This window comes from Eschrichtius robustus, chromosome 17, assembly GCF_028021215.1.
Source record: "Eschrichtius robustus isolate mEscRob2 chromosome 17, mEscRob2.pri, whole genome shotgun sequence".
Lineage (NCBI taxonomy): Eukaryota > Metazoa > Chordata > Mammalia > Artiodactyla > Eschrichtiidae > Eschrichtius > Eschrichtius robustus.
Window position 1 is genome coordinate 28,468,884 of NC_090840.1, and position 17,719 is coordinate 28,486,602.

A 17,719-nucleotide genomic window follows, 5' to 3' on the forward strand; every position below is an offset into this window, starting at 1 on the left:
CAATAAAATGGACAACCTGGAAGAAATGGACAAATTCTTAGAAAAGCACAACCTTCTGAGACTGAACCAGGAAGAAATAGAAAATATAAACAGACCAGTCACAAGCACTGAAATGGAAACTGTGATTAAAAAGCTTCCAAGAACTCAAAGCCCAGGAGCAGATGGATTCACAGATGTATTCCATCAAACATTTAGAAAAAAGGTAACACCTATCCTTCTCAAATTCTTCCAAAATATAGCACCCCCATATTTTGGAACACTCCCAAACTCATACTATGAGGCCATCATCACCCTGATACCAAAACCAGACAAAGATGTCACACAAAAAAGAAAACTACAGGCCAATATCACTGATGAACATAGATGCAAAAATCCTCAACAAAATGCTAGCAAACAGAATCCAACAGCACATTAAAAGGATCATACAACATGATCAAGTGGGGTTTATCCCAGGAATGCAAGGCTTCTTCAATATATGCAAATCATTCAATGTGATACACCATATTAACAAATTGAAGGAGAAAAACCATATGATCATCTCAATAGATGCAGAGAAAGCTTTCAACAAAATTCAACACCCATTTATGATAAAAACCATCCAGAAAGAAGGCAGAGAAGGAACTTACCTCAACATAACAAAGGCCATATATGACAAACCACAGCCAACATCATTCTCAATGTTGAAAAACTGAAACCATTTCCACTAACGTCAGGAACAAGACAAGGTTGCCCACTCTCACCACTATTATTCAACATAGTTTTCAAAGTTTTAGCCACAGCAATCAGAAAAGAAAAAGAAATAAAAGGAATCCAAACTGGAAAAGAAGAAGTAAAACTGTCACTGTTCGCAGATGGCAAGATACTATACATAGAGAATCCTAAAGTGCTACCAGAAAACTACTAGAGCTAATCAATGAATTTGTTAAAGTAGCAGGATACAAAATTAATGCACAGAAATCTCTTGCATTCCTATACACTAATGATGAAAAATCTGAAAAAGAAATTAAGGAAACACTCCCATTTACCATTGCAACAAAGAATAAAACACCTAGGAATAAACCTACCTAGGGAGATAAAAGACCTACCTAGGGAGATAAAAGACCTGTATGCAGAAAACTCTAAGACACTGATGAAGGAAATTAAAGATGATACCAACAGATGGAGAGATATACCATGTTCTTGGATTGGAAGAATCAACATTGTGAAAATGAATAAACTACCCAAAGCAATCAACAGATTCAATGCAATCCTTATCAAACTACCAATGGCATTTTTCAAAGAACTAGAACAAAAAATTTCACAATTTGTGGAAACACAAAAGACCCTGAATAGCCAAAGCAATCTTGAGAAAGAAAAATGGAGCTGGAGGAATCAGACTCCCTGACTTCAGACTACACTACAAAGCTACAGTAATCAAGACAGTATGGGACTGGCACAAAAACAGAAATATAGATCAATTGACCCAGATAGAAAACCCAGAGATAAACCCATGCACATATGACCACCTTATTTTTGTCAAAGGAGGCAAGAGTATACAATGGAGAAAAGACAGCCTCTTCAATAAGTGGTTCTGGGAAAACTGGACAGCTACAAGGAAAAGAATGAAATTAGAACACTCCCTAACACCATACACAAAAATAAGCTCAAAATGGATTAAAGACCTAAATGTAAGGCCAGACACTATCAAACTCTTAGAGGAAAACATAGGCAGAACACTCTATGACATAAATCACAGCAAGATCCTTTTTGACCCACCTCCTAGAGAAATGGAAATAAAAACAAAAATTAACAAATGTAACCTAATGAAACTTAAAAGCTTTTGCACAGCAAAGGAAACCATAAACAAGATGAAAAGACAACTCTCAGACTGGGAGAATATATTTGCCGACGAAGCAACTGACAAAGGATTAGACTCCAAAATATACAAGCAGCTTATGCAGCTCAATATCAAAAAAACAAAAAACCCAATCCAAAAATGGGCAGAAGACCTAAAGAGACATTTCTCCAAAGAAGATATACATATTGCCTACAAACACATGAAAGGAAGTTTAGCATCACTAATCGTTAGAGAAATGCAAATGAAAACTAAAATGAGGTATCACCTCACACCAGTAAGAATGGCCATCATCGAAAAATCTACAAGCAATAAATGCTGGAGAAGGTGTGGAGAAAAGGGAACCCTCTTGCACTGTTAGTGGGAATGTAAATTGATAAAGCCACTGTGGACAACAGTATGGGTGTTCCTTAAAAACTAAAAATAGAACTACCATGTGACCCAGCAATCCCACTACTGGGCATATACCCTGAGAAAACCATAATTCAAAAAGAGTCATGTACCACAATATTCTTTGCAGCACTATTCACAATAGCCAGGACATAGAAGCAACTTATGTGTCCATCAACAGATGAATGGATAAATAAGATGTGGCACATATATACAATGAAATATTACTCACCCATAAAAAGAAATGAAATTGAGTTATTTGTAGTGAGGTGGATGGACCTAGAGTCTGTCATACAGAGTAAAGTAAGTCAGAAAGAGAAAAACAAATTCCGTATGCTAACACATATATATGGAATCTACAAAAAAAAAAAAAAAAAATGGTTCTGAAGAACCTAGGGGCAGGACAGGAGTAAAGACCCAGATGTAGAGAATGGACTTGAGGACAGAGAGAGGGGGAAGGGTAAGCTGGGACGAAGTGAGAGGGTGGCATGGACATATATACACTACCAAATGTACCAGCTCGGTGGGATGGGGGGGGGGGTTGGAGGGAGACGCAAGAGGGAGGGGATATGGGGATATATGGATATGTATAGCTGATTCACTTTGTTATACAGCAGAAACTAACACAACAATGTAAAGCAATTATACTCCAATAAAGATGTTAAAAAAAAAAAAGAGTGTGAGTGTGCAGCTCTAAACAATCACTTTACCACTTCCTATTTCCCATTAACGTTTGAGGGAATCTGAGGAAATAGAATATAGATACATTGTAAAGTAGAATAAAAGTTGTAAATGTGTTCAAGATTTAAAATTTCAAATATAAACTCTTTGTGTTAAATATTCAAAACTGCTGTTTCAGTTTTCTAAAAAGTCAATTACTGGGCTTCCCTGGTGGCGCAGTGGTTGAGAGTCTGCCTGCCAATGCAGGGGACACGGGTTCGAGCCCTGGTCTGGGAAGATCCCACATGCCGCGGAGCAATTAGGCCCGTGAGCCACAATTACTGAGCCTGCGCATCTGGAGCCTGTGCTCCGCAACAAGAGAGGCCGCGATAGTGAGAGGCCCGCCCACCGCGATGAAGAGTGGCCCCCACTTGCCGCAATTAGAGAAAGCCCTCGCACAGAAACGAAGACCCAACACAGCCATAAAATAATAAATAAATAAATTGTGAAAAAAATAAGAACTTTAAAAAAAAAAAAGTCCATTACTTGCCCTTTGCCACTGACCATGCCCCCAAATGACAAAAACGACATTTACAGGAATTAGCTTCCTCCTGGACATTGCCTTAAACATCTAATTTATTATCATTTTTATTTCAATGGCCTAAGAACCAGATTGTCACAGAAAACTACCAGAGTGAAAGTTGCAAAGGTTCCTCCTTTAACAGCGAAAATATATTAACTCATGAGCATAACAGCACCACTCTTGGCTTATAGCGGGGAATGGGGATCTTCTTCAATGTGAAAGACAAGTTTTTCCTACGAGTACAATTCTAGGATACATAAAATACCTTGTAATGCTGAATATGACTCCTGGAAATGCCATTTTTGACATCTAATTTCAAATAGAGATTGACACAGAAAGAAAAAAGAAGGGATTTTTATGAGAGAGAGAGAATCTGCAGGAAGAAAAAAAAAAGACAAAAAAAAAAGAAAAGAATTGAGGGCGGGAGGGATACTGAGGAAAGCACAGCAGGCATGAATCAGACTTGCCCCGTGGTGATTCATCTCCTTGAATCTCTTCCTCTTCCTTGGAAATCCAGCTTGATTTTACAGCTTATGACCTGAGCCAACTACAGCCATGGCATTTCTGCTAAAATCCAAACCATTAAGACAAAAGCAGCCTTGCCAAGATTATACAGATTTTGTTTGTGCATTTTATTTCATTTTTAATTTGACAAGTAAAATTGAGTTTATGATGGCAGAAAGTGAGACTTGGAGATCAAACAATTTAGGATGCTTAGCTATAACTTTTTCTTGTAAATATGCCTTAGGAGTCAGGATTGAACAAAAAATAAGCAGATTGGACAAGATAAGTTAAGCATAGACTGAGAAAAATAAAAATACAATTTTTTTCTCATGCACTTTTCAATTTCCAGAAGGCTGGTAAATTATTGAAGTATTTCTTAAAGGTATAAGACATGAGTAGAATCATCACTGTCATCCACATTAATAATAGTTCATATTTTCTTCTTGCTATTAAACTCCACTGTCTGAAGTTATAATGTATTTTAAAAGAGTTTCAGAAAAAAAGGTAAAACACTTTAGCCACTATTCTCTCTCTATTTGGTCACATCTGAAAATACTGAGAATTAGCACTGTGTGGAAATTACTGTCCTATCAAGCAATAGCTATTTAATGCATCTAAAATGTCTATCACCATGTCTGATGCTTAGGTTAATATCAAATTAATGTATTAGAATCAGTAACTTCTCAACATTATTTAATTATTGTCATTATTTTGACTGTTATTATTTAATTTCAAAGATAGTTCCCAGGTCCTTAAGAAAGACAAGGCAAGAGGCTGGGAGAATATTTACATGTCAAAGTGACAGAGAATTTATCAATACAATTACAAGTTTTCTGAATAAATGCTCTAAGAAAAGAGAGGTCAGAGGACTATATTCAGGAAGAAATCTATCTATAGTTTAAGCAAGCTGGGCAGGATATTAAGGCCGTCTTGATCACCACTAGACTGTGAGATTCCTGAGCAAAACCAAAACTATTTCGCTTCTAAATGCAAGTGCCTCTTACGGTTCCTGACACATAGGTCCTAACTCAAGTTTTGGCAAATGAGCATATGAATGACTATGCTGTACTAGAATACTTATCTGTGTTATTTAGGATATTTAATATATCTAGACCTCAGTGTCCTGTAAAATTGGGATAACACTCTACATCTTATAGACTATTGTTAAGGTTAAATCAGATTATGCATGGAAAAGCACCAAGAATAGTGTTTCAATAACTAGAATGTTTCCTTCCCCAGGCATCATGTTTCATAAACAAAGTCTCAACAAAATTCTTAAAATGATATATTGTTTTGATTATCTTTTTTTTCTTTGCTTTGGCTGTTGGGAACTTCATTTGTGTTATCCAAACATGAATATTATTATACATACATTTGTATTCAACAAACATATTCTTTTCTTCCCCCAGCTTTATTGAGGTATAATTGACATATTGTACAAGCTTAAGGTATACAAGATGTTAATTTGACACACTTATATATTGCAAAATGATTACCACCATAGAGTTAATTAACATGTCCATCATACCACAAAATGATCGTTTCTTAAGTATCTGTCATCAAATGAATGGATAAAGAAGATGTGGTATGTATATTCAATGAAATATTATTCAGCCATGAGAAAGAAGGAAATCTTGCCATTTGTGAAAACATGATAGACCTTGAGGGCATTATGCTAAGTGAAGTAAGTCAGAGAAAGACAAATCCTGCATGGTATCACTTATATGTGGAATCTGAAAAAGCCAAACCCATAGAAACAGTAAAATGGTAGTTGGCTGGGGCTGGAGTTGAAAGAAATGGGGCTGGTCAAAGCGTACGAACTTTCAGCTGTAAGATAAATAAGATGTGGAGATCTACCAACATGTTCTTAAAAATAATCAACCATAAGGTACAACAATGATGACTCATGACAAATGTGTATGAAAGTAGCATAACCTTTAACTTGAGACTTCCAAACAAAAGTTTGGATAAGGTGTCATCATATCCCTTATCTGCAGAAGAAACCAAATCACAATGAAAATTATATGTACTGCTATTTCAGGAAAGTTTTGAGGTGAAATTTATAACTTGGATTTGGTGCTAGCCAGTAGGTTTTCTTTAAAATCCCTCAACTTAACATCATAGTTGAGTCTAACACCAGCAATGTCAACTAAAGCATTAAACATTATGACTTAAACAATCTGTGACTGTGGGACAAAAATGGTTACTTTTGATCTTACTGTTTCAGCAGTGGTCTCATTGTCTTCCTTTGTTTGCAGGGGTAGATATACAGCAGCACTGCTCTGGCTAGACAATGCTCGGTCTTCCATTAGACACTCACATGGAATAGGTCTCCACTTTGCATTTCAGAACTTGAGTTCAAACTCATTGTGTTCCATTAGACTGGCTGGAGGCGAAACAAACCCCCTCTGATGGGCTATGTATGCTATAGCAGGTTTTCTCCACCCTGCCATATGTAACGAGTGTCAGGACAAATACATACATTTATCCGGAAAACCAGGAATAACAAGCCCTCCTCAATATGTTCTTTCAATTTTCCTAACATAAGAATAATTATAAAGTAAAGGACCATTAAGTTGACCATCTGGGGAATATAAAATGACTTGCCTGTTGTACAGTGGTTAAATATAGAATTACCATATGACCCAGCAATACTCCTTTTAGGCATATACCCAAAGGGGATCAAAGCAGGAACTCTAACAAATGCTTGTGCACCAATGTTCATAGTAGTACTATTCACAACAGCCAAGAGGTGGAAACAACCCAGATGTCTATCAATGGATGAATAGGTAAACAAAAAGTAGTATATATATACAATAAAGTATTACTTAGTCATAAAAAAATGGAATTCTGATATGTTACAACATAGATAAACCTTTAAAAAATTATGCTAAGTAAGGTAAGCCAAACAAAAAAGGACAAATATTGTATGATTCCACGTATATGAGGTACTTAGAATAGGGAAATTCATAGCAACAGGAAGTAGAATAGCAGTCAATGGGGCTTGGTGGGTGGGGGCAGGGGAAGGAGGGAATGGACAAGTATTGTTTAATGGGTACAGAGTTTCAGTTTGGTATGATAAAAAGTTTTGGAAATGGTTAATGGTGATGTTTGCACAACATTGTGAATGTACTTAATGCCACTGAATTTTGGCATTAAAAATTGACTACAGAGAGCTTAGAAAGGTAAATTTTATGTTATATATATATATATTACAACAATAAAATAAATGAATAAACATTTAAAATGATTACTCCCCTGCAGTAGAGATACTCCATTCATCACGAGATTAAATTTCTTCCAAGCTGGGGAGGGTTGCATGGTGTCATAAAAAATAGCTCCAGACGTGGATTCAGAAGTCTTTTTCTGAAGCTTCAGCTCTGTCTCTTACTAGTGATAAAAATTTGAGCTAGTCCCTTATGTCCCTTGCACATTAGTTTTTTCCAGTTACAGTATCCAACAGAGTTGTTGTGAGGACTTAAAATTAAAAGGAAAAAATTCATATAAAGGGCTTTGTAAACAACAATTGTACAAGTGGATGGGGGAAATTTTTATTACACATTCCTTTAAGGAGCTTGGTAATAATCTTATCACTAAAATGTACTTATTAATTCCTATTTAAATGCCCTAAATTATTGTTATTGTTGGTAAGACTCAAAGTGTTTTTTTTTAATTTTTCTCTATATAAATTATTGAATCATAAGTTTTTAGAATAAAAAGGAAATGGTAGATTTCTGAGGAAACTACATTTCTATTTACTTTTCTAACAATGAATGGGTCATAAACATTTTCATTTATATTATTTCTATACCACTTGTTTATTGTTCATTTAGCCTCAGTAAACATACCTTAGGAAAAAAGGATAGCTATATTATATCTTGTCTGGGGAAAAAAAAAAATGGTCCTACAAGTAGTACAAGTATTAAAAAACTAATTTGCTTTCTGCTCTCACCTTCCATTCAAAACCACTCAATCCATTATCAGTCTTTACATTGTCAAACATATAATGAGTTTGATACAGCATTATATCCAATTAGACATTATCTTGTAAAGCCCTTTGGATACATAATTACATTGAAAAATAAATATTTAAAAGTAACAAATGTATTGCTATTACATTATAAATTAATATCAAAATTGCTGTTGTCAACAACTAATTTTTTGTTTCCCTCCTTAGTGGTTATGTCTTTGACTATGATTACTACAGAGATGATTTCTACAATAGGTATGTAAATTTCTCATCCTTCTTTCCCTTTGATTTAAATTATATTTTAAGTGTTCCGTACATTTCATTCACAGGTATTATTGATTAATACATTTAAATAATATTTTATAGTAAAAAAAAGTCCCAATAAAATATAAGATAGCCAGATTTTTCTATTTTGATTGTACTTACTGAAATATAGTAGACCTCAGACTTTCAGAATTCAGAGGTGCTTAAGCCTAATATTTGGTTTCTAATGTTTGGATGATATTCTAAAGATTTAATTAACCCATATTATTTTCCAGATCTGTAGTTGACTTGGAATTCTTCAAGACTGAGAGATTTATAAATTCAGAAAATGAGTACAACCTTCTAAAATACATCTGTTTTCATACAACACATAGATTCAGTAAAAATTAAGGACAATTCTTGCTTTGCATAACAGTGTGTGACCATAAAAGAAAACCATGCAGAGTGATGTTAATAATCAATGGGGGGAAATAGGATTTTTCCATGACATTTAACAATTTTTTGTCAGAACATTACAAACTCTCTTATGTTATAAATATACATATTTACACATGTATACATACATGTAAATTCCCTATTCATACGTATAGGAAAATACAGTGAAACTAATAGCTATTTAGTACGCTAATTTAAAATTTTAACACTGTAATGTAAAAATACTGAGAATTAGTGTGCTTCATTTCTTTGTAAAAAAAGACTTATCGAAAGTAATTTGAACAGCACTTGCCTTCTTCTTTTATTATGATATGGAGAAAGCACCTCTTTTATCCCTTGGTGAATTGTCATACTCCTAAGACTGGATCAGCTTTGACATTTTATTAATGTTGTGAACTACCTCTGAGACTTCCCTCAGTGTGTGGTTCTTTTGCCAAGTGTCACTTCCTCTGGGACATCTTCGTCCCTTTCCAGCACATCACCACCACTTTCCTCATTTATGTCAATATGTTTTAATTCCAACTTACAATTGCATATTTTAATATAACATCTTTAATTTCCGATATTTTCCTTTTAGATGTAATTTTATGTAAAGGAATGCATTTATCTCTGGCTTAAACCACTATTTTGCTTCATCTGTGGGCATTGTGCTTAAGGAAGTCAATTTATGATACCTTGTGGGAATTTTTTTTTTCAGGTGAACTGTATATCAAATAGCTTTGTGGATTTTGAAGGAACTTTTTTGGCATTCAGGGCCATTTTTAGGCTATGCAAAGCAATCCTTAGTGTTTTCTGGGGAGCATACTACTTAAAATTCATATAAACGTATGGGATGTAATATATATATTTGGGATAAAAAAAATATGTTTTATTTTACTAAGTTCCTCTGCCTCCATCTCTAGAGTATCTTGAATAGAAGTGTCCACATCCCTATAGTCAGCTATTTCTCCTCTAATTCCATTTACATTTAATTTTAATTTTATTTCCAGTGTTACTTTTCAATTCTTTGTTGCACCAATCCCTTCTTTTGATTATCCACTTTTATAAAATGCCACATGGATTCATCACCAGCAGACAAGGAAACAATACAACTACACATTTGCTATCCATGTGTGAACTAACAGATGCACAGGGACAAATCATTGACAGACTTTGAAAGAGGTGATGTGATTGGCCACTTATCATCATGCGCATCTATCATTTACTTAGTGATTTGTGGACTGAAAAACTAGCAGCAAAGCTTGGATTTTACGAAATTACTCACAGTTAATATATGTGGTAACTGAAATTTGTTTTGTGCTGTTGGGGGACTGGTGTTATTTAACTAAGCATTGGTAATTGAGATATTAGAGATATGCAAAACAAGGACTGACTGTGTGTAGATAAATCATTGGACCACACACACACACACACACACACACAAAATGAGGTAAATATTGTTTAAGCCTTCAATTGTAAATAAATTCATTCAAACAAACAAACAAAAATCCCAAGGCATAAAAATGCAAACTTAGAAAAACAGAATAGACATTTTAAATAGGGAAGAAACTTCATAATCCCTTGTAAGGGTCTTGTTCTCTCTGCTCCAGCCACGAGCGTCCTTTTTCAGTTCCACAAGAACACGGTGTTCCTTCCTGCCTGGGGACCTTCTGATTGCTCCTTCTCCTCATACCTCACTCCACCATCTAGTTAACTTGACTTCATCCTTCAGATCTCAGCATGAACACCTCCCTCAGACTAAATGAGGTTCCTCTGTTCCCCTCTCAGCACCCGTTACTATTCCTTCACAGCTCTGTTCCTGGTTTTTATTGCTATATTTCTCTCTGCAACAACAGTATTTCGTTTATGTCCTTCCTTCCTCCAAAAGGGCAGGGAAGATGCTCAGTTTTGCTTATTGTATCCTCAGGCGCTATCATCAAGTCTCACACATAGTGGATACTCAATTTTTGTGATTAATTCATCTCCTTAGGTTTAGAGACATTTTGTTTTCTCCAAGGTCACATAGTTAATTAGTGGCAGAACTACAATCATAAACTAGGTCTCCATTTATACTCAACAACCAACTGTGTGGATACGCAAAACAGAAGAGGAGCAATATCAGTCTATGGTTTTACATAACAGGAAATAGCCTTATCTGCACAGAAGTTTAGATCCACAACCATACCTTTATCACCACTATGTTCAAACTACTGAGTTAAGCAAATGATTTCTCTAGTCAACCCTTTATGACCAAACATGACTTTTTAAGGATGGTTTTCTCAAATAATTTTTATAATTTCTATCAAATATAATATTTTATTTTAAATATTAAATAGCTCATAATAACTTGTCCTAACGATGTGAAGATCTGGCAGTATTAAAATAATCCCAGTTACTATGAAAGAAAGATAACATTTAGATATTCTTTATTTAAAAATTTTAGTTTTTGACAATTGTAAAAACATTTTCTTATATGCTTTTATGTTTCAGGATGCAGAACACTGTCTTCATTGCTATGAATAAAGTTTTCAATTAATATACATTGTCTTTTCGTCTGTTAATATGAAAATGTTTTTGCATTGTAGTCTCTAAAGTATTTTCTATCACGTGATTTCCTTCCACATTGAAAGAATTTCTACCTAAAATGGAGTAGACGGTAGGAGACCCAAGTTCTGGTAATTAACCTGTAACTTTGGGCAACTAGGCAGGTTTTCAGTTTTCTCATTTTTAAAATGAAGCCAAAATTTGCATTTGCATTTTATCAATAAAAAGCATTAGATAGATATAGACAGATGATAGATAGATAGATAGATAGATAGATAGATAGATAGATAGATAGATAGGCAGATACATAGGCAGATTTTACATGCAAAAGAGCAAGAGCCTTAATCAGCAAATAATTACAGAGCCTGAAGCTTTCAGATGACACTCCACTACACAAAAAAGCTAACTCTGAACAATTTCCAAAATCATTTATTTGTCTTATATAAAATCTGTTTGGTTTATAATTGTGCAAAGATCAGTATGGGTGTATTGCTAACAGACTCTCTGAGCAGTCTGTGCCCTCATTAGTTTATTTTTCATTTTTTCACTTGGCTAAGAAAGACAGAAGCATCTGTCGCTAGTAGCGGTAGTCAGGAGTTCCCTGTGAACATAGATCCCCAGGAAAGGAAAACAGAGTGGAGAGGCTGGAGAAGAGAAATAACTTACCAAGTCAGTGCTAACAGTTTTATCCACACTAATTCCGCCTTAGTTACTCTCTGCTTGTAGTTATGGTTAATTTTTTTTTTCTCTTTTTACTAGTGGTGCAAACTTGGGCAACTTATTTAATACCACAAAAACTATTGTCTCATCTATGAAGTGAGCATGAAATTAATGCCTACCCCGTAAGATTGTTCTGAGGATTAAATGAAGTAGCATATTTTTATGACCTGCATTATGCCTGGTATGTTTTTTGTGCTTAATCCATGTTAGCTACTAGTAACTGTTAACAGTAACCATTAACAGTGATGGAGAATATGTTTCTTATACTGTTATTCATGTAGCAGTGTCCTTATAATTGAGCAATACACTGGTTGCTCAGTTGTCCTTCCATAATAGTCCATTGTGACACCTCTGGATCATTCTGTTTGCATTGTTTTCCCTCCTCTTACCCCCCAGAACATTCTAGTTGGAGCTGAACACTCTTATCTGCAGAGAGAGACCATTCAGTTATTTCCATTAACTCCATGCTGCTTGGTTTTCTGTCAGGAAAACGGAAATCATATAGTTATGTTGAACAAGGAGAATTGTTTGTAAAAACTTTCTAACTATGTATTAAGGAACTGAAAAGGCAAAAACAAATAAACAACAACAATAAAACCCACAATGGTATGATGGAGTTAGCAAACTACAGGAAGCAGCTACCACCTCTAGGGTTGGGGAAACAGAGGAAAAGATGGGATTATCAAATAGCAAATATCACTGTAGAAAAGGGGATTTGCACAACTCACAATGTGAGTAGGAGGTTCTGCTTAGCTGCTTCTGCTGTATCTGAGCGCAGAGGGGGAACCCGTGGGGCTGGAACCCAGACCTCTAAGGAGGCAGTACCAACTGGTGCCAGGGTCTCTGAGGAAGTGTGAAGACTGTTCTGCAAATGTTGCAAAATTACTCAAACTGGATTCAGTTGCTACTACTGGAAGGAATTTTTGCTGCCAGGGTAAAGGAACAAGTCTAGAGTAACGCTGACAAGAACAGGGACCCAAAACAAAAACAGGAAGCTAAACAGGAAGGGTCGAGTCCTCTCTTCCTCGTCCAGTCTCCTTCTCAGGTCCTTAATTGGCTGAGCCTAGCAAGGAGCCACCTGGCTCCCACAGAAATGTGGTTTGCAGACTCCCAACCCCAGATGTGACTAAATGTCTCACATAAGCTGAGAGACAATATCTTAATAACTGACATTGATTTACATCCTATTGTTAGACTACTTCTGCCAGGTTTGGGAATTCTAATGTAATTGGGGATTTTCAACCCTTAAACTCTTTCAGCTTAGAAAACTTCTCTACACAAAGTTCCATCTTAATTTGATTGTTTTGGTACATTTATCCAGCAGTAACTTTTCCAAAAACTAATTTAGTGTCTATCCATGGTTTCAGGGATCATGAAGAGTATCACTAAATAATAGAATTGAGTGGTTATTCTAAACTTTCATTTTTTATATTACACAAAGAATTGCCCAATAATTTACAGTATTCAGTGGCACTGTCTTTTAAAAGGTCAAGTGTGACTCTACATGAAGAACATCACATGTTATTAAAATGAAACATAAATACATATACTCTTCCAAGTAAAGTTTAAGGAGAAGTATACCTAAAATTATATTGAACACCCCCAAGGAATGTTTTCAATTTCTGAGATATTAGCAGTTTTAATCCAACCTTTTTTCAATAGTATCAGGAAAGGCACTGAGCCATTTATAACCTCCAGTAATGAGTAAACATGTATTGACAGAGAAAAAGAAATGCCAGAGCTGCTTTACCATATAAAAAACATATATATATATATATATATATATATATATATATATATATATCAGTGATTCAAAATCTGTATTGTTCAGACCTGGATCCATTTTGACCTTGTGTAAATTAACATAAGAGAAGCTACCAGAGTTGAAGTTAATGAAAAAAACTCTGTCAAGTTGCACTTGTCTCAGATCATTGATTATAGAGCACAGTATATATTCATGAATACTGGAAAAACATATTAGCAAGAAGCAACGTCTGTTTCATTGTGCAAATTTAAATTACCATCTGGTAGAATGGGATTCCACCTAAAACATTTGGAAACCATAGCATGGCCCAGTTGACAAAGGGTGCGATTTGGAGTTAGAAGCAAGTTTCAGGCCTCAGTGTGCGTGTGTTGACTGGTTAAACTTGGGGGGAGTCATCTCATCCCTTTTTCACAGGTTTCCTTCATGGGCAAAATGACTTAGCAATACACACATTACAGAATTGTAAGAATTAAATAGGAGAATAATTTTATTGATTTATAACCTCACCATTGCTATTTAATTGCATACACTTTTTAACTACCCAAAGCTGTATACAAGATATAGAAGACAGCAAAATTGTACAAAATATAAAGATTAAGTTAAGATCAAAATATTGCCAAAAAAAGATCATTGACAATTTCAGTAAGCCCGTTAAAAGCATGTTCAAGAAGCATTTGGACAAGATTGGGGATGGAGCCCGATGTGGGGTGGGTTGTTGGCAGGGGTGGCTTCACTGAAAATCTTGGAAAAGTTTAGTGAGAAAAAAAAGAAATGAGAATTACTCATTGACTGGTCTCAAGTGAAGTGTGCCTTTAAAAAGTATTTTTGGATTCAGTTGTAACCAAAAGCTTATTTGAAGTCAAGGTAGAAATTATAAACAGAATTCTGAGTAGTTCAAACAGTGTAGAAAACAGATATACTAATCGGCTAGAATCATTCATGTGGATTTCAAATATATCCTTTCTTAAAAATGAATAAGCACCTTAATTTGCTTTTATAGACTATGTTTATCAGAATTTAAGCATGCTGAAGACAGAAGGGTGCAAGGTTGAATCAAGACAGAGGTGGAAATCTTTTCTGGTTCTAGAGTTAATGATCTTCATTTATCTGCTAAAAGACCCCAGTGAGAACACGGCCCTGAATTTGTTGTCAGATTTTGGCTCTGGGCAGGCCTGTTATTTAACCACATAGGGACTGTAAGTTTGGGTTCATAAATAAGGAAAATGAAAAACTCTTTTTTATGAGGGACATTTAGAAGAAAACAGGTAATTATTGCTTCTTAAATTACTATTTATCTAAATGAAATTTTAGTGTTCAGTGTAATATGCAAATATTACATTTTCAAATTTTTTTCACGAATTTTAAAATCACATTGGTTGACAGTGAAAAATAAGCATCAAGTCAAAAGTCCATCAATCAAATAATGATTTATTAGACTGTGGTGTATCTACTGGAGAAAATGCACCACAGCAATTAAAATAAACATTAAGAAGACCATTTAGCAAACTTGAGAAACGTTTTTAATATAAACCAAAGAGAATTAGCCAGGATACATGACTGTATATATATTATGTTTTCAATTATGTGAAAAATATGGATGCTTGTGGAAAAAAATATTAGAGAATGACAGTAGTTGTTTTAGGGTGAGAGATTGGAAGTTGTTTTTTTCCCATGTATTTTTTTCTGAAAATACATGTAAATGTTGCTTTATTATTGTTGAAGTTTAATAATAATAAACTTTTAGTAAAAACAAGAATTCAAAATTATATTCATTTTATATGTCAATATGCCATTAAATTGTCTTTGTCCAAAAAGCAACTTATTAAAATAACTAATATCCTTATTCTTTCTAGAGACAAGGTATGTCTATTTTTATCAAGTAAATCAATATTAAAATTGTTTACCAGTTTTTAGCTTTTGCTTGATAATGAAATTATACATGAAATAATGATAATGATATTATTAAAGAAAAAAAATTCCAAACAAGAAATGGGGACATGAAAAGTAGAAATGTTTATTCAATAAAATAGACCCTCAAACTTCCTCAATTGGTTGTTTTTATTAAAATCTGACTACATTTATGTTATTTACTGATTGAAAGTAGGTCTTTTAAAGTTTTTATTTTAAAATAGACCTTAGGGAAGGGAGAATTATGTGTTTGACTTCATTATAATCATTATCTATTTGACCTGTAAACATTATGGGAAAAACAGTATTCTAACAATATTAGGGAGAATGAAGGACCATTACAGAAAAGGAAAGGGAACATAATTCTGGGAGTGGAAGAACAAACAACCAAGAGGAAGGAAGAAATTTTAAGCTTTTAACTGACCTTGGAGATTTGGATTCCATTTAATTCTATTGTATGGCAATTTTTGTTGGACTATTTTCTTTGATTTGCTATAGACAGGATTCTGATGAGAAAGCCAATGCTTGTGTCTCCTTCACAGGCTGCCTTTCACCTACTTCCTTCTGTATTTAGAAGAGCCCCTACATCTCATCTTGCAATCCCAGAAAACTGACCCCTTCCCATCCTTATCTTGTTATGTTTTTATGCTTTAGGACAATACCCAGTCTTCCTTCTTTTTATTTCTGGTAAACTCAACTTTGCCCAGTGAAAATTAACAAACACCCCAACTCCATTAAAATATAAAATTATGTTCTCACATGAAATGCCCATTTAGCTTTGTTTGTATATTACAATATCACTTTTTAAAAATTAAGTTCCGATGCCACATATCTTCCCAACACAGTGACAGAATGAATTGGTAAAACCTGATTCCACGGTGATAAAGAGTCATGTTTCTTTGAAGCAACACATCAAAATATTCAGAGAACAAGGGCTACTTCCTATAGGAATTTACAACAAAGAACACAACACACACTGAGCATTTTACTAAAATGTACATCCTATACTAAAAGTATGTCACAAGTACAGTGAACAAATGCAGCTCTCTTTTCTCCACAGGAGAGCAGGCCTGGCCAACACTGGAAGCTTTGTAATGCCTGTTTGGGGGGAAGCAATAGAAATATTGATAAACATTGCAGTTAAAATATTATTGAATTTTATTGTAATTGAAGTAGCAGTGAATATGGTGACTTTACTTGGCCTGCATTTCCAGTATAGTATTCTTACATCATTATATATTTTAGTTGTGCTTTAGAAATTTTCTTAACCCCGTGTATAGATTAGTTTATTTAATGAACCTGCTAAATTGCATTTTCAAGTCCTGGGGAAATTGTTCCTCCAAAAGCGCTTGCCGTTCATCTCAAGCAGCAACTTCTACCCTGGGAGAGATCAGTCAATTGTCATATTTCTTTTCGCTCAATAGCTTTGGGTGTTGTAGCTCATGAAAAGTGCCTTAGTATCTTGGTTCACTGACTTAAGCTGCTCTGTGATTTCAACTTATAAATAAGTAATGTAGACTTTGTTTTGTGATTGAAATGAGGGGCAGGCTTAGTTGACCCTTTTGATTTTCCAGCCCTTAGTGGTATGAATGAGATTTACAACCCTTTTCAGCCTCATCCTGTCTATATCTTTTGAAGTAAACTATAATGTGTTGACATCAATGACCTGCTCTTTGCTGGCAGTTCTTTGGCTCTAATGGACTTTGCTTATGCGCAGAGGATGACACCTCTCTTGAATTCTGTCTCATTTCATTTATTTTCCTTTCCAGACATCTCTTAGTATTTCCCTAGCATGTTTCCAAATCATTTTTGGACAGTTTAGCTCTCTAATGTAGAAGACATTCCTAGTACTAAGTTCTGCTTTAAAGGTGTTTTATATACAACTTTTCTTCTCCATAGTGTCACAGTTTTCAATGTTTATGAATGAATATTTGGAAACCAGCCTATCTTGTTATTATATTTCATATACTCTTTTCCAAAAAGAGATGATCACATTTCCATCTGTATGTGTAAATGAGATGTAATTTTATGAAATAACCTATTATAAAAGGTTTTAGATATTTTAAAATTTAAAACTATTCTAGTTTTCTCATTTCTGTCTTTCCCATTATTTTTATTGACTGTTTTAAAGCAGTTATGAGAATGTAATCCATATAATGGTGT

General features: G+C 34.6%; 1 protein-coding gene across 1 annotated transcript in view; it reads left to right on the forward strand.

The window, feature by feature from the left end:
• RALYL (RALY RNA binding protein like) overlaps positions 1-17,719 on the forward strand; it is a 532,902-nt gene that overhangs the window by 456,850 nt on the left and 58,333 nt on the right. Inside the window, exon 5 of the mRNA XM_068525481.1 lies at positions 8,149-8,196. Coding sequence (XP_068381582.1) covers positions 8,149-8,196 — 48 coding nt within the window. The remainder of the gene's footprint in view (positions 1-8,148; positions 8,197-17,719) is intronic.